Here is a 17,623-nt window from a genome sequence, read left to right as displayed (position 1 = left end):
TCAGAGCACAGTATTCTCGGTGCAGCTGCCTCCCAGCGAGGAGCGGAATGCCTGCAGCTGGGAGACGCCATGTAGATGGACACAGGCTGCCGCTACCACCAGCACGTGGAAGATCTGGTGGGAGTGGAACTGGAGGGAGAAGAAAAGACAGGATTTGAAACCAAGGCTCCAGGTGCCTAAGGCCATTCGGAGATTTCGAAATCGGGTTGCCAACCTCCAGGTGGATCACGGAAATACACAAGAATAGCAAGCAAAAATCCACCGTGACTACCTGGCTACTAAAAAGTTAGCTCCAAAAGGCAATAAATGTACCACTCAGGAATCATACCCTGAAACAGGCTACAGTTTAGTCACAGGTAAATGTGGTCAGCTTCCCCAAATGCTTTAAAGTGTCCAATATAAAGTGCAAAGTGTTAATAAATACATTAATAAATACAGGGGTCATTTCGTAGAAAAAGAGCTGGAGGAACTCATTAGCATAACTCGTTAGCATATGCCACACCCCTTGCCATCACCGAAAGTGTGTCATTAGCATAGCTGATTTGCGTATGCCACACCCCCTGACATCACCTATCCTGGCTGTTTTGGACCCAATCCTGGCCATTCAGGGCCGAAATTGGGCCCAAAATGGCAAAAAGGGGCTGAAAATGGCCGAAAAGGGGCCCAAAATGGTCAGGATCAGGCCACTGCTGAGCGGGAGAGTGATCCACCACCCGTCAGAGGCCCGATCCAAGCCGTTTCAGCCCCAATCCAGGCCGAAACGGGCCCAAAATGGCTGAGAGTGAGGTGGGCGGGGCCACCTGTCATGTCACCTCTTTGGGGACCTGCCGGAACTGCGTTCCTGCACATTCCCCCTCGAAATGAGCCCTGGATAAATACATAAATAAATACAAGTCAAATCCATCTATGACCAATTGTCCGTATGGCCATGTCTTCAATTAAATCTATTGATAATTTCCTTCCTGAATTGTGGTAATTTGTTTCTTATTCTTCTTTTTCTCACATGATATGCCGTCCCCACAATGCCACCCAAACTGGAGCCTGGCTTGCTTCCTTGTTTCTGAGTCCCTTTTTCAAGAGCGTACCGCAAATTACTTCCAATCTCCTGAAGGTATATTCTTTGATTCTGGCCTCGATGAGAAATCTGTGTATGGAAGAACTGCGATCAAAGAATACACCTTCCCAGACTCCGCTCCCGATCTCTAGGAATTTTCAAAGCTAAATTCAGAACAAGCCAGATTACGGCTAAGGAAGAGCAAGATATTAGCGAGCTTCACCACAGAGGGAGAGAGGGGACTTCACAAAAAGTAACAGAGACCAAAAATTCACATATGCTCCCTGGGAGAGGATATTACCAACACCCCCATGTCTTCTTCCAACAATACGTACCCATATGTCACACTTCCCCGGGAAGAAGCGTTCAGGGATGCGGGCCGCATACAGGGCCACCCCCAGGATGTAGAGGACAGCCATGAGGAAGAGCCACCCAATTTGTCCCACTGTCGTGGCCTTGATGAACCCCTCAGCGATCATGAAATGGAGGGTGGGCACCAACCCACTCAGGCCGAGGCCTAGAAAGACTCCTGGCCAAAGAAGAAAGAGAAATCATTGACTGTTATTGTCTGTAATAAAGGAGAGAGCATCTCTGAGCATGTACAAAGGGTCTTCTCACAAGTGAGTGACACAACCAGAGCACAGAGTGTCTTTTTACACAAAGTTTTCCCCACAGTTTTGATGCTGAACTGCGGAGGGATTTTCTCCAAGTTTCCTCACAAATGTCATTTTCGGTTTGTTGTCTTTCCATCGTTTCTTCATCATTCCTCTATGCTTCCATAAACAAGGTAGACATTCATTATGTGAATTAGCCCCCAAGACTGGCTTCCTTAAAGCCACCTAAATGAATCTGTGGCTGAGATTAGATCTGAACCAGATCACAACCCATTCTTTTAGGCAGTTCTGTTAGCATTCGGGTTGGGAAAGCCACCTGTGCATCGACAACCATTCGAAACGTTAGCATCTCTACGGTTACCTGCCCGGACAGCTCGGTATTGTGGAGTAGCAAAGTGGTCCCACTGCGACACCATTATGGCTGTGATGCCCAGCACACAGATGATGATGAGGTAGATGAGGCGGGGTTGTGGCGAGCAGTAGAAGGAGTAATACAGCCAGGGTACAAAACTGCCCATGGTCAGCAGTGCGATTCCAGAGTAATCCAATCTGTAGAAACACATGCAGCAGATTGCAGGGTATCTGTGAGACCACCAATCCCTATATGTGCCCCAGAGGATGCTCCGATCGGGAGAGAAACACCTATTAGTGGTCCCTGGCCCCAAGGAGGCCCACCTGGCCTCAACCAGAGCCAGGGCTTCCTCAGTCCTGGCTCCAGCCTGGTGGAACGCTCTGTCAAAAGAGATCAGGGCCCGGCAGGATGTGTTATCATTTCTCCAGGCCTATAAGACAGAGATGTTCCTCGAGGCATATGGTTGAAGTCAGGCTTGGCCTCCACTGTTTGAAAAATGGAGGAAATGATGAAAATATAATCTGAATCCCTCCCTACTAAGGTTGTCCACCACCTTATCGTGTCGAGTTGTATCTGCTGCTATCGATTGCCGCCATCTAAATATATATCTGAATATATATTTTTATATGTGAAATATGTTATAATATACTATGTTTTTTATCAATCCATTCATGTTTTTTAACTGTATAAATTGATGTGTTTTAATATGTTGTGATCCGCCCCGAGCCCTTCGTGGGGAGGGCGGAGTAGAAATCCAAATAAAATAAAATAAAATAAATAAATTAGGTAGCCCGGAGAATTTACCTGGCACAGTCTGACGGCTGGTGCAGAAGCTGAAATCCCAATAATCCATTTTCTTTTTAAAAACTAAGATTTCCGATCCAACCATCACGGAATGGGGGGGTAGAAGCTGTAGATTTTGTTGTTTAAGAGACTTGCTATATATTACAAGATCCTCTTGTTTCCTGGTGGATGCTAAGAGGTTTTGTATTGGACATGCAATGGTAGTTTTGTGCCTCCCAAGACATGCACACCCCGGCCCTTTTTTGCATGGCACATTGGGGAAAATCACTCGCTATGCTATTTCCATGTCCCCAAACCGACCTGTGGAGCTGCTATTGATTGCACTGAGACAGGCCATCTCAGGTTCCAAGTTCTGAGACCCCCTGCGTGCATGTGCCATCAAGTTGCAACCAACTCATGGGGCAAGGGGCTGTCAAGGCAAGTGAGAAACAGAGATGGCTTGCCAGTGCCTTGCTATGCAGGGTCTTTTTCGGTGGTCACCCATCCAAGGACTGGCCCTGCTTAGCGTCCCAGATCCAACGAGATCGGGCTATACCATCCCGCCTTCCCTCCCTCTGAGACCCCCTAGCTGTAATCAAAATAATAAAAATAAAATACGACCCTACACGAAAACAAAATAAGGCAGCAAAGAAAGAGTGACAAAACCTATATGAGTTAACAAGTTATGCCTTTTACCAAATCATCTCTCTCCTTGGCTTACATCCGCAGCTCTAAACTGAGAGGGTGTGTCACATTTTGTGATAGGGATAAGCATAAAAACAAGTCATAACATTTACCAAATGCCAAAAAATTAACTAGGGTCTAAATTTGAAGCCCCCTTGAGCATGACGTCGAGGCAAATGGACCTCCTGCCCCACCACTCTGCCTGCCTTGCCTGGAGATATCATGTATTTATTTAAAATATTATAGGCTTTAGGCCCCAAGTCCAGAAATTAGCCTTCTTTCTAAATTCAGTTGATCTGGTGATGCTGATCCGAGCTACTGTAACCTTAAGGCTTGACTGCTGCAATGCACTCTTTGTGGGACTGCCCTTCAAGTTAGCTAATCCAGAATGTGACTGACCATATGCTTATGAGGCAGGGCTAGTTTGAATATATAACAATGATTTTGAAGCAATTGCTCCAACTTCCCATTTTCTTCCAGGTTCAATACCCTTCGTTCCTATTCCTTTCATTCTGCAGTTTACTTCTTTTTTTTTTGCTTCATAACCTCATAATACGGATGTCTGCCTACCGGACCTACTACATGCATGTAAATAAGTAACCAACTTTATTGTAGCATAAGCTTTCGAGAGCCACAGCTCTCTTGGTCAGAGGTATGCATCCATGCATCTGATGAAGAGAGCTGCGGCTCTCGAAAGCCTATGCTACAATAAAGTTAGTTAGTCTTAAAGGTGCTACCAGACTCTTAAAGGTGCTACTGGGCTCTTTACTATTTTGCTACTACAGACTAACACGGCTAACTCCTCTGGATCTATGTAAAGAATTAAAGCTCTAGTCCATAGAAGCTGATGCTTGAATAAATTTTGTCTAGTCTTTACAAACTCCTATTTATTTTTTTCTATGGCAAATTATTTCCCAGTCTCTTGGGACTTCCGGTGCATGGGAAAAGAACGGTGTTGCCAGCCTACATTTGCTTGCTTGCCAGGTGACCTAGATGGTGGGTGGGATGGGGGAAGAGCGCACTCACTTGGAGAAGGTGCGAGAGACCTTCTCAGAATGGCAGTAGACCGTGTGGAATAGCCAGGAGAAGCAGAGGCAAAGAATAGCTCCCAAGAAGAACATGCCAAAGACCACACGCTCCTGAATCGGGGCCACGTATTTCATGTTGGGGCTGAACATGTATCCGAAGCCCAAGACCAGGAAGAAGAGGAATCCTGGGAAGAAAGAAGAAAGATACCTACAGCTCACTAGATATTTGTTTCTATACATATCCAGACAAACCATATATTCCGACTTCCGTTCATCTAGGGTATCTGGGTTTATCTTGATAAAAGACTCCCATTTACCTAGGAAGTCTCTGTCCCCTGTTCCTTTTGTTTGCTAAATCCTTGTCCCTATATATGAGTGCTCTTTGTGATTGTTGTCACACATCTGGGCTCCGTCCCCTCCCCTGGCCTCTAGAAGTTCTGTCTTGCGTGTGTGAATAGGGAGGATTCACAATGTTTTCTGGACAAAAACATTTAAGAATGAGCGCTACGGGCTCAGTGACACAATATCATTTCTCCAGGGTTTTTTTTTTCTGGGAAAAGAGGTAGTGAAACTCTCAAGAGGGAAATGAGGAAGAAACACACGGGATTCTTTGAAATAATATTATTTTCATGCACTATTGCCGAGTATTTTCAAGACGTGCTGGAACTTCGTTCCACCATGTTCCCGCTAAAAAAAAAGCCCTGCATTTCTCCCATGCTTCTTTTACGCAACCCACCCACCCCCCTGTGCAAATTCAGTGGCCAGAAAGAAGGAAAATGGATTGTGGAGGGAGGACGAGAGGAAAACTTTAACCCTTTCTGGGGAATAAGTCACCCATGGGGGAAAAGGGTACCTGTATGTTTTCCCTCAGTGTGAGGTGAAAGCAACCTTTCCAGGGAGAAAAAGACAGGGGAGGAAAAGGTTAAAGTTTCCTTCCTTCTGTCCTGTCCAAAACAAGAAATCAGCTCCTACTCCTGACAAGTGGTAGGGTTTTGCAAACTACAAGCATAACAAATCAGAAGGTACCAGTCTGAATAGTGTATTGGATAATCTAGATTATCCCCCTTCCTCACTCCACTGTTTGTTGGCCGTTTCCACACACCCTTAAAGGGACAGCCCACTCATGGAACACTGGCGGCTTTCCCCCAGGAATCCAGAGGTCTCCATTTGCAAAATGGTTGCGGGCTATTTGGCTTCAGTTTTTTCGCCGCCTTTTCTGGGAACGCACTTTCCGCGGTCACAGAAAAGGCACCAAAAAAACAGAAGCCAAAAGGCTGGCAAACATTTTGTAAATGGAGATATCACCAGCATTCATCCCTTTAAAAGTGTGGAGACGGCCTAGGGGCCAGTGCAAAGCAGCAACCTGTAACTGACCAAGCAGGTGTGTCCAGATGTTGCCAGTCTCAGTGTGTAGGCGGAAAATGCTGCGGAAACAGGCGCGGAAGGAGGGCATGGGTGGCCGATGTCCGTGTAAGAGGAAGTCATTGTCCTTCAACCAATCGGGCAGGACATCATACGGGATGACACGCCAGCGGCCCTCCCAAACCTGCAGTGGGAGAAAAGAAAGGCTAGAAGGAGGGGCTCTGGTAGGACCAGGGATCCCATCCCATCAGTTCACGAGAGCCCAGTTGTGTCCCCTGTGCTGAGGTCACAGTCGATACAGTTGAACTTTGGCAGCATCTGCGCATCATTGGATATTGTGCTATTGTCGCGCTATGGCGTTCCTTCACAGCTGGACTCTCCTGTGCGGATGAGCCAGTCCCGTTGCAAAGGACTGCTATAGTGCAACAAGAGTGCAGTATCTAGTGATGTATGCACACAGGCTTTAATATAACACAAAAGCATAACATTCAACACAATTTTTAAGCGGCCACTCACAAGAAGGTAGGAACATCAATGAACACCAGGTGGCAAGTGTAGGAAGGCGCTGTTGCGTTGTATGTGCTGGCGTGGGGAGAGGTAACACAGCGAAGGCCAATTTACATGTTATAATGTATACAAGTCCCCTGCATGGCCTATCAACAGATGCGGTCTGAAAGCTCAATGGTGCTGAAGGAAGAAGGGGCTTAAGGCATCTCAACTGCCTTGCACTGTTTTCCCAACTTGAAATGGCTCTGGCTGAGCCTTTGTCAGTCTAATTAAGGATGTTTACATGTAGCTGCCAGTATATGCAAGATCCCCCAACTAGCAAATAGCAGCTCTCTGGGTAGTATTGTATAGCAGGAGGCACTCCTTGTTGCCTGCCACTACTTGATTGGTAGTGGGAGATTTTTTGTTTTTAAAAAAGCATTATTTCTCTTGCATTTGTAATAAGGGTTGTGTCGAAATTGTGTCCCTTTGACCTCGACTACTCTCCCAGTGCCTAGAACTAAAGGACAGGGTTTCTAGGTCGAAGGGTAGCATCTGTCAGCCTGGTTTGAGCCTCCAACACTTCTCTTGGGGTGAATGAAGCCTCTTGTTATTGCTTAGACTGACAGAGCAAAAGAGAGTGTACAACAGGGGGTGGGCATTAGCTAAGCTACCCAACAGCTGCAAGGAGAGGGGTGGGGGGGAATCCCAGATATCAATAATTTGTGAAAATGTTCTAAGGAGATATCTACACTCCAATCATAACTAGCCATAAGAAAAGACTGTTGTTGGCTTTAAAGTGGTTTACCTATCATAGCACGCCCTGACCTGGATAGCCCCTGGTGGGGCTTTCATGACAAGAGACTAACAGAGGTGGCTTGCCATTGCCTGTGCTCTGCAATCCTGGTGTTCGTTGGAGGCCTCCCATCCACTTACTAACCAAGGCTGACCCTGCTTAGCTTCATGAAATCTGGTATGAGCAGGTTGACCTGGACTGTCCAGCTCAGGGCCCTATTAAAGGATAGTGTTAGTAAATCCACCCATTGCAGGGGGTGGTTAAAAAAATAAACAGAGAGAGGTCCACACAAAGGGCCTGATACAGCCCAACACGGTGACCATCCCCGAGATGGTGTCATGTAGTGACTCCAAGTGATTGGCTCTGAGCACATTATCCCGCTCATTCCAAGAACCTCAGGACACTTTCTTCCCACTTCAGATTCACAACAGCCTTGTGAGGTAGGTCTGGGTGAGCAAGGTGGCTTAAGTGAAGCATTGGGCCCAGTTCTCCACTTCAAATCCCCAACTCAAACCCCAGTATCCTGTTGGGTTTCAAAGTAAGTCTTTTCTCTTCACATCTCACTTCATGTGAGGCAGCCATGTTTGTGGCTTATACGTTTGTAGGGGTCTTGTTTTTACATGAAAAGGAGGATGTGTGGGAGTAGAGCCGAAGTTTTCTCCTTCCTTACGTTCCCTTTCCTCCATTAATTTTCTTTTTGGCCAACTCTGATACCAGAAGCAGGTAAGAGGAAATCAGACAGCGGAGGGAAGCAAGGTGGGCAAAGATTTGGCTCCACTCACCAGTACACCCTTTCAGTGTTGAAAGCCTTCTCTCGTTTAGTATGTGAAGGGGGGAAACATGGCTAAGTTGGCCCTCTGTCTCAGACTCACTAAGTGGACGTACGAGACCTCGCTGTTCTCTTTTCCTCAGTCCATCATTTGCCACATGGGGAATAGGGTTGCCAGCCTCCAGGTGGTAGCTGGAGATCTCCTGGAACTGCAACTGATCTCCAGGCCACAGAAATCAGTTCACCTGGAGAAAATGGCTGCTTTGGAAGGTGGACTTTATGACATTATACATCACTGAGGTTACTTCCATCTGCCAACTCTGCCCTCCCCAGGCTCCGCCCTCCCCAAATCTCCAGGAATTTCCCAACCTTGACTTGACAATCCTAATGGGAAATATTATTATTGATGGTTTTATCTTTTTTTATGCTATGACTGCTTTATCCCTTTATGCATTTAGCTTGTTATCATCCACTGTGAGCCCACTTGTGGGGAGAGCGGACTACAAATCCAATAAAATAAAATAGCAAGATGGTTGTTGTGGGTTTTCCGGGCTGTATTGCCGTGGTCTTGGCATTGTAGTTCCTGACATTTCGCCAGCAGCTGGGACTGGCATCTTCAGAGGTGTAGCACCAAAAGGCAGAGATCTCTGTGTCACAGTGTGGAGATGTTGGCAGGTAATTTATATCTACTCAGGAAAGTGGGTTTGGGCTGAGTCATCCTGTAGGATGCCTCCCTCCATCCTGTAGGACGCCTCCCTCCATCCTGTAGGACGCCTCCCTGAGTCATCCTGACGCCTCCCTCCATTAGCATTCCACACCCTGGGAAACTCCTAGAAGGTTACCCCAGCCCCCTCCCCAGCCCAGTGGTTTCACTTGCCCGAATCTGGCAGCATTCCTCTTGCCAAACTTCAATATCTGTCTCAACGTCTACCATCCCTGCTGTGGCCTCATCTCCCCTGCCCTGGATCCTTTTCAGGCATGTGCCTGTAGGGGATCCTGGCCGGGCACTGGGCTGCCGTGGCAGACAGCGGGACCTGGGATTTTCCAGGTTTGCTTCTTGTCTTCTCCCTGGTTCCCGGTGAAACGGCCCGTTGGGCTTGCCCCTCTGTGAACCAGCCCTGAAGCTGGTTCAGACGGGTTTGTCATGGCAGAGACGAGGCCCTCTTCTCTGAGATGAATTCTCACACTGTTTGGGGGGGTGGCCTTTCTCCCAAGCCTGGGTGACTGCCGGCCTTCCCGGCCTGGTGAAGTGGGGGGGTGAGGGGTTGAGGAGGACAGTGAGCAGCAGGTGAAGTCATAATGCCTGATCCTTGGGGCATTCTTGTGACATATGTGCAGCCTCTGCTTGGATTGTGCTGGAGTTCTTTGCAGGAGGAAAAACAAGCGTCAGGCAGTGGCACGATGGCAGAGGGGCAAGAGACAAAGGAAGAGCAAATGGGGTTCACCGGGGGTGCTCGGCCTGGGACGAGCCTTCCCCACTGCTCACCTTCAAGACAAATTCTTCCATCTTCTCCATGGCATGATGCGCCTGAAGTGGGAGCATCAGAACCCGGACAGGGTCCGGGCCTCCCGCCTCCTCCTCTTCCTCCAGCTCAGGGTCATCGGAACCCCAGCCTGTAGCCTCCACCCCCATCTCAACACCATCCTGGAAGAGACCATGAAAGAGAACGCGGCAAGTCAGCTAAAGAGGGGCAAGCAGGCGGAGAGGCAAGGAACAGGATTTAGGGCTTTCCTTCTCTATGACACACAGTTCTGGAAATCGTTGTCGGTGGCTGAATATAATACACCTTTGTACTCCTTCGGTGTATGCAAAGTGGGCCAGGGGGAAGAACACGGGGGTTACCTCCTTCTCGGGGGGACAAGATAGCCATCCAGCAGGCTTTGTCTTGGATATTAGAAAGGGATTAGACCAATTTGTGGAGGGCAGTGGCTGCTGGAGAGGATTGATAAAAGGAACCTCCATGTTTAAAGGTATAACACTCCAGAGCACTAGTTTCAGGTGGGTCACCGTGTTGGTCTGCAGTCAAAGAGCACCTCAAGGCGCCCGCTGGGCCTAGCTCTAATGCTGTCAGAGCATTAGATGCTGGGAACAAGGGGCAGCCAAAACGGCCTTCACGCTCTGTTTATGAACTTTCAGGGAAATCTGGCTGCCCACTGTGGGGAGACTGGAGGAAATGTTGGTCTGATAACCCTATCCACGCCTTTCTGGTAGTCTCATCAGGAGAAGGAACAGTGACACGTGCTGGCGGCCACCGTCTAAAGAGCGAGAGATGCCCCTGTTCCATTGACAGGGTTCTTCTCTTAGAAGAGTCCATATGGGTTTGTTTGCTAGGAACGCAGAAGAGACTGGGGCTTCAGTTATTCGGCTTGTGGTTTCCTGGGAAGAGTACCGAGGACACTGCCGAGGGTGAGGAATCTGCGCTGCACTCACCTGGACGCTGTCGTCTGGCAGCAAGGGTCGCCTTTCGTCCAGGGCCTCCTCCCCCCGGAACCCTGCGCACCACCCAGCCCGCTCCTTCCGGGGCTCCATGATGGCGGCGGGGGGAGGGGGTCACAGAGTTGAGGCCTCTTCGCAGGCAGAGGCTCAGTTCCCTCTGCACGCCGCCAGCAGACCCATGGCCCCCTCAGCCTCTGCGAGAAAGCAGAGGAGGTAAGGGGTGTGCAAGAGGGATGAATTCCCAAACTCTTTCCTCTCTCCCCTTCCTCACAATCTTGTGAACTGTCAGTCAGACTCCAACTGAAATTCTGCGGCTGCTGCCACCTCAAAATCACCTCTCCGCCTTCCCACTGGACCATGAACGGGGACCAGCTTCCATCCCTCAGGGATATTGGCTTCGCTCCCCCAAAACATGTGTTCCCCCCACCCTGCAGTGTACTAAGGTGTGTCCTAGCCCCAGATTTAAGAAACTCTCTCCTTCCCATTGTTTCCCTAGTCTCCACCTCTTCTGCATTCATTCCTCTATCTTTTGATCCTGCTTAATAGCATTCTACCCCACTGCTCTCTCTGTCAATGCCCTTTCCCCAACAGATAATTCATCTCTGCTTATCACTTGACCACGGGGAGCACATAAACATATGGAAAGCCAGTGAGCCGTGCACATGGTCAGGACACTTGTTCCGCACCTCTGCCTCCCTGAATCTCGGAACAGGTGCGGAGGTGCGATAAAAACCATGCCACCACACGGTTGACTTCTCACACGATCGCATGCCTAACGTGGTAAGCATGCAAGGGGTGAGGCTAGGAGCACGCAGGCTCCGATTCTGTACCCATTCCTGCAACATCCCATCAGCAAACCCCACCAAAGCCAGTCCCTGCCTCTCTCCAGACTCCATCCTTTCCCATTGCAACCCAGACCAGTGCCACCCCAGCTCCCTCCCAGCCCTGAGGACCACCTCCTCTTTTTGCCCCCAGCCCTCCCCTCGCCACGCTCCCTGCCTCCATCACCCTCCCTCCCCTTCTGCTCTCCCAGTCCCTCCATTCTTTCCCTCACCCAAGAGCCCTGGCAGCAGCATCAGGACCCAGGTCCCCTTTCAAGACCCGCCTCCCTTTCTGATAGGCTTCGACTCCTGCCCGTCAGATCCGGATCACTTCCTGCCGCAAGGAGCGCATCCCCTGCCGCAGGGATTGGTCCAGAGTTCCCCATAGGAAAGGGATAACTTCCGGCCGGTGCTCGCATCCTCCACCTGCCCCCCCTCTTTTTTTTTTTTTTTGCAAATGTTGCCACGGCAACGCTTAAGGAGGGATGCGTTCTGTGCGTGGGTGGGCTGAAAGGGTTAATAGGGGTGGAGTGTGGGCAAATACGGGAGAAGACGCAACAAGGATGCAAACTGCAAAACAGCACACTTAGATCTTGTGCATCGCTCGTGAACGTCACTCACAACCTGTTTTGCAGGCTGGAGAAAAGCCAGCCCGCAAAATAGCACACTCAGATTTTGTGCATCGTTCACAAACATCACTGCCAGCTTGCAACACACAAGCAAATCTTGTGTATGTCTCACAAACATCACTGCCAGCTTGCAACACACAAGCAAATCTTGTGCATGTCTCACAAACATCACTGCCAGCTTGCAACACACAAGCAAATCTTGTGCATGTCTCACAAACATCACTGCCAGCTTGCAACACACAAGCAAATCTTGTGCATGTCTCACAAACATCACTGCCAGCTTGCAACACACAAGCAAATCTTGTGCATCTAGGGTTGCCAGCCTCCAGGTAGTGGCTGGAGAGGCCACAGAGATCAGTTCACCTGGAGAAAATGGCTACTTTGGGGGGGTGGACTCTATGGAATTATGCCATGCCAAGGTCCTTTCCCTCCCCAAACCCCACTTTATCCAAGTTTCCCCAGGTTTCGCCCCCCAGATCTCCAGGAATTTCCCAACTTGGAGCTGGCAACCCTATCAGATCTCGGTCAGGGGAACAGCGTGTGTGTCCCTGAATGCTTTGTGCAAACTGTCCTATGCACGAAGTGGCGCAGTACACAGCGGCCTGTGTGCAGAGGCAATGCAATTGGTAATGCGGGAAACTGTAGGAGGCGAGTGGCGCATCCATCTTTGTGGGCCACATCTGCACAGAGGGACATGTGAGCTTGTGCGAAGATGTGGGGCTTGGTTGTGCTCTTCGGAGTGTGTGTGGGGTGGAGAAATGGTGCAAAGGTCCACACTGTAGATTTGCAACGTCAATCAAAGAAACCTTCAACTCTCTCTTGCAGCCACCAGGTGGCACATTAATGCTTTGAAATGAGTGCCAGCTCAGAAAACAGTAACTAAGAAGTTCCCATATGGTCTAGCGGTTAGGATTCCTGGTTTTCACCCAGGCGGCCCGGGTTCGACTCCCGGTATGGGAATTTACACCCTTTTTGTAAAGTTTCTTCTCCCCAAAAGAGAATCGCAGCTCTTCAATGCAAGAAGGATTAACAGGACGGAATCAAAACACATCATTGCAGCCTGTTGTGTTCCTTTTTTGCAGTTATGCACGTTTCTGGATTGGAGTGGAAAGTCTCCTTTCTCCTGGGGGCTAGAATAAAGTTTGGCCCATTTCCTAGGCAATGGAAATAATAATGGTAATAGTAAGTCCACCTTTCTCACTGAGACCCAGAGGATTACATAGTGCAACTGAAATACAATATAAACAGCTAGGATATTCACTGAGCAAAATACAATAACGAACAACACGTAGGATGTTTAGTGAGAAAACTGTCATTTCCTAGGCAATAATCTTACAATAATCACATTTTTTGTGGTTCATCTTGATTTTTCCTTGCAACAATGAAGGATCAAAGTGGGGATGTGGGGGTGGGGTGGGGAGCGGAAGGGTCTTTAGCTTGTTTTCTTTTATTTGCATGTGCAAATAAAATGAAAACGAGCCGATTCTCGAAGGATCACGATTGATTTAAAGAGACAGAGTCCTCCTCTGCTCATTTGCAATAAAGCATGAATTGTCCCGGACTTGCTGGGCGCAGCCATTCTTTTACTCTTTTAGTTACTTGTAGACACCTTGTCCGTTTTTTTAAAAAGCAGCTTTGGAGCAGATACATAATTACTTGGCACAATTCTGGAAAGCAAAAAAAGGCACTTTTCCCATACCGGGAGTCGAACCCGGGCCGCCTGGGTGAAAACCAGGAATCCTAACCGCTAGACCATATGGGAGAAGACAGAAAACTGTTCCTGTCCCTGCGTGAGCCAATTGAAGAACAAGCAGCTCACTCTCGCCACTTCCTGTCGCTTGGAGGAACTGCACTTTCAGCCGGTCCATTTCACCCCTTTGAAACTCACCAATGGGAACTCTTGCATCTGACGAAGAGAGCTGTGGTTCTCGAAAGCTGACAATGCATCCACCGAAGAGAACTGCGATTCTCGAAAGCTTATGCTATAGTAAAGTTGGTGAGTCTTAAAGGTGCTGCTGGACTCTTTTCTATTTTGCTACTACAGACTAACACGGCTATCTCCTCTGGATCTTGCTCTCTGTATTTCATGAATATTGATTTATTTTACAGCGTTAGGAACCCTGGCAAGGGAAGTGGGGGGTCAGCTCAAAGAGGAAGACAAAGACCTAAACGGTGGGTCCAGAAAGAGCTTCCTCGAATTGCTTCGTCGTTGCCAAATTGCACCAGCCCTGGAACAGACTCCTTTAAACCAGACCTTCGTCTTTTCCTGATCAGGGATAAGGACTTCACCCCCCCCCCCCCCACTCTGAGCCTGTTGGCAGAGACCCCCTCTACCTTACAAATGATCCCATCTTTTCGTGCATCTTGTCTCCCTCCTTGCAATAGTGAAGGATCAAAGTGGGGAAGGGGGTGGTGGTTTTATTTGCAATCTGAGAGCCGAAATCGAACCCCTCTAGCCCAGTTTGCAAATACTGATCCGGGCATGAAGTAGCTCAAGTCTGCCATCTAGTGAATGATCAAGGAAGTGCGCCTTTCAATAAGAAAGAATGAAAGTTCATTCCCAGGACAAATAAACGATGAACTCGAGCGTTCCCTGTGTCGGAACTCCTGGGCCGGGATCCTTCTCAGGAAGAAGATTACCCACTGGATGTTTGGAGAGCATGGATCCTCACTTCCCTTTGTGCAATTTCATTTTGCTTCATGCCTCCCCAACTCAAGCTGCAAAACAGAAAACCAAGTTTCCCTCTGTCTCCATTGTCTTTATTAGAAATGGATGGTGTGAACATGTTGTCAACAGTTGTCGCAGAGAAGTTCAAAGTGCAATCTCCTGCCCTAAGCATTTCTTCTTCATTCCCTTGGAAGGAAAAGAGTTACTGCAGTACTTGAGTGCTAGCTAGTGAGGTTTCCAAACGACATGATTGCGACTCACTTTCCAGAACATAAAAGCAGCCCTTTTTTCCCATACCGGGAGTCGAACCCGGGCCGCCTGGGTGAAAACCAGGAATCCTAACCGCTAGACCATATGGGAAACAGCTGCATCAAAAGATTCTTTAAACTGAGTCTACAGAAAGCAGCTTGAGAATTGTGCCCATTTGTCAGACTGGTTCAATGACGCCTTAGCTTTGCTATAGCCATGCTGTTTCAAGCCTAAGTAAGTTGCCCAGAGACCTTCTTTGTATATGAGTTGCTCTTACTGTTAAAGCTGTAATAACCTCCAACATGTATCCAATGGTATGTACCCCTTTTTAGATCCTTTATCTTTCTCTCTCTGATTTTGCTTCCTGCTGCCATTCACTTTTGACCATTTCAGTCTTTAACGTCTTTGGTTAAATAACTGGAAGAAAAAATAATAATCAAAAGAATTGGACCACAGTAGGAGAGTCTCAAAGAGAGAAAACACCAGATCACTATAGCCTCGCGCCTTGTTACTTCTTCCCCCTCGACCCGGAAGGGTATTGTAATTTACAAAGTTATTTTGCTTTAAACAGCCATTAACACCCTTTAATCTCTGCTGTTCCTATTGACTCTGCCAGATTCAGGGGACAGATACAGCCTAAAATAATTCAAGTGTGCCATCTAGTGGAAAAATAGTAAACAGTAGCACCTTTAACCAACTTTATTGTAGCATAAGCTTTCGAGAGCCACAGCTCTCTTCGTCAGATCTGGTGGAAAGCTGAGGAAGTGCTCCTTTCAATGCGGTAGTAGAAAAGCGCAAGAGTCCAGTAGCTCCTGCAAGACTAACAAAATTTGTGGTAGGGTATGAGCTTTCGTGAGTTACAGCTGTAGCTGTATCTGAAGAAGGGAGCTGTGAATCATGAAAGCTCACACCCTCCCGCAAATTTTGTTAGTCTTACAGCTGCTACTGGACTCTTGCTCTTTTCTACTGCTACAGACAGACGAACACGGCTACCCATCTTGATCTATTTCAATGCGGTGATAGGAAAATGGCACAGCTGTAGAAAAGTCTGTACTACTTAAAATAGCATTGAGAATGTTCTCCAATTTTTTTTAAAAAAAATTCCCTGGATGTAGAAAAGCAGCACAGCAAACAAAGAGAAGGGATAGAAGCCTCCTCCACCTATGTGCTAGTTTTCTAGTTGCGGGGAATTCTTTGTGGAATGGAACGTCCAAAGCTGAGATCTTGTATCTACTGTCTCAAGTGGTACAGTCTGTTTTGCAAGCTTCGGAGAAGTGTAACAGTGCGATGCAGCGGTTAGGGTGTTGGACTGGGGTCTGGCAAACTCAGCTTCAAATCCACAAATGCGGACTGCTCACAATTTAACCTTGGGCAAAGGCCCTCTCTCGTTCAGCCTAGCCCACCTCACAGGGTTGTTATCAGAATAAAATGGAGACAGGGAGAAAGATGGACACTGTTGGATCTCTTTGCAGGTAAGTCCAGATAAAATTCTACAAAATAAACAAAAGGAGTCTCTGGGTTCCTTTTTAAGGGGAAAAGTGCCATGCCGCACAAGAACTTATGACGCATGACCCTCTCAGCAGACCCCAGTTAAACAGTGTTCGACAACTTACCCATTCCCAAAGATCTGTTTTTTTGTAAAATGCCTTTTATCATCTACCTCTTCAGGGGATTTAAGCCTCCATTTCTTCCCTTTGGTAGGATTCTTCTGTGAAGGTCTGGTTGTAAAATAGGGCAGAAATTCAACAATAAATAAAATTAAAATATGATAAATGCATCGCAGAGAGCATTTTGCCGGTAATTTGGTATGGCTGAGGGATGTGAGCGGCGAGAACAGCCATAAAAGGCTGCTAGCAAAATGTTCTATTCAGACGCTGACTGAATTTTAATCATATTTATTGTTGAATTTCCATCCGGCGTGGCCTGTCCCTCGCCTGTTTTGTCAGCCTTTTGGACGCAAGCTTTCGGTTCTCCCTGTTCTTTGACTTACAAACATCCGATATGATTACGATTTTAGATTCATTTTCCTTCCAAAACACCTCCCGAATGCACGGTGGGGCTGTTGGCTTGCTCCTACTTTTTTGCCTGTAAAGAAGTTTCTTTGTTGAAAGCCCCCCTAAAAGTCAAGTGGTCAGCCTTCTCTATCAGGAGCCCAGCGTGATTCATTCCACTCTTCACATGGAGTCCAGTAGCACCTTTAAGACTAACCAATTTTATTGTAGCATAAGCTTTCGAGAACCACGTTCACATGCCACTGCTTTGTGGTCTTTCTCTGAATGCCACTGATTAGTGCCGATTCTGAAGGTATGATTAGCATTGCAAAATACACTCTTTATATTGACTTTGGGAACCAAAGAATATTATGTCGCATTTTTGCTCTACAGATGACAAAGCAGCAGTCATCATTCTATTGTAATTGGTTGCTCTGGATACTTCTCTCTCCTGGTTTGAGAACTGAAAGGTGTGGGTACAATTAAAAACCAGCCACTAAAATCGCATCACCTTCTGTCAGGGCATTTAACTGAGTGAAAACTCGTGTCCTAAAATACATTTTAATGTTCCTTTTACGCACAGGCTGTAGCTAGCATAAATGTTCTCTCTTAGATGTTACATTTCAAGAGAGAATGGCATGCCTTCTTTCATCCAACCTCCTCTTGTTCCCACTGAATGGGATATTTTGCTCTTCAGGTGGCCAGTCCTCAATTTTTAATGAGCCCCAGACATTGTCCTGTTCTCTGAATCTAGCGGCTTTCTCCCCTCTTGCCACCCTGCAATTCTCTGGTTCTTATTGAAACACGAAGCTGCAAGTCTTTGAACGACTTGCTTTATTTTTATGGAATTGTTCAGCCTTTGAACATTATTATGCATGTATAATAGCTAGCTATTTTTAA

General features: G+C 47.6%; 1 protein-coding gene and 3 non-coding genes across 4 annotated transcripts; 1 reads left to right on the top strand and 3 right to left on the bottom strand.

The window, feature by feature from the left end:
* On the bottom strand, window positions 1–10,458 carry LOC129346257 (adiponectin receptor protein 1-like). The gene is made up of 7 exons (XM_055003595.1): window positions 10,360–10,458; window positions 9,415–9,573; window positions 5,890–6,061; window positions 4,514–4,700; window positions 2,030–2,217; window positions 1,390–1,583; window positions 1–129 (listed from the first exon to the last, which is right to left on the bottom strand). The coding sequence occupies exons 1-7, from the start codon at window positions 10,456–10,458 to the stop codon at window positions 1–3; spliced, it is 1,128 nt and encodes a 375-aa protein (XP_054859570.1).
* Window positions 10,459–12,703: 2,245 nt separating this feature from the next.
* TRNAE-UUC (transfer RNA glutamic acid (anticodon UUC)) lies at window positions 12,704–12,775 on the top strand. The gene has a single exon. It is a non-coding gene; the product is annotated as a tRNA-Glu (tRNA).
* Window positions 12,776–13,505: 730 nt separating this feature from the next.
* Window positions 13,506–13,577, bottom strand: TRNAE-UUC (transfer RNA glutamic acid (anticodon UUC)). Its single transcript has one exon. It is a non-coding gene; the product is annotated as a tRNA-Glu (tRNA).
* A 1,194-nt stretch (window positions 13,578–14,771) lies between these two features.
* Window positions 14,772–14,843, bottom strand: TRNAE-UUC (transfer RNA glutamic acid (anticodon UUC)). Its single transcript has one exon. It is a non-coding gene; the product is annotated as a tRNA-Glu (tRNA).
* Between the last annotated feature and the right edge of the window lie 2,780 nt (window positions 14,844–17,623).

The sequence above is a fragment of the Eublepharis macularius genome, chromosome 19 (assembly GCF_028583425.1).
Source record: "Eublepharis macularius isolate TG4126 chromosome 19, MPM_Emac_v1.0, whole genome shotgun sequence".
Lineage (NCBI taxonomy): Eukaryota > Metazoa > Chordata > Lepidosauria > Squamata > Eublepharidae > Eublepharis > Eublepharis macularius.
This window is presented reverse-complemented; position numbering and strand designations above follow the sequence as displayed.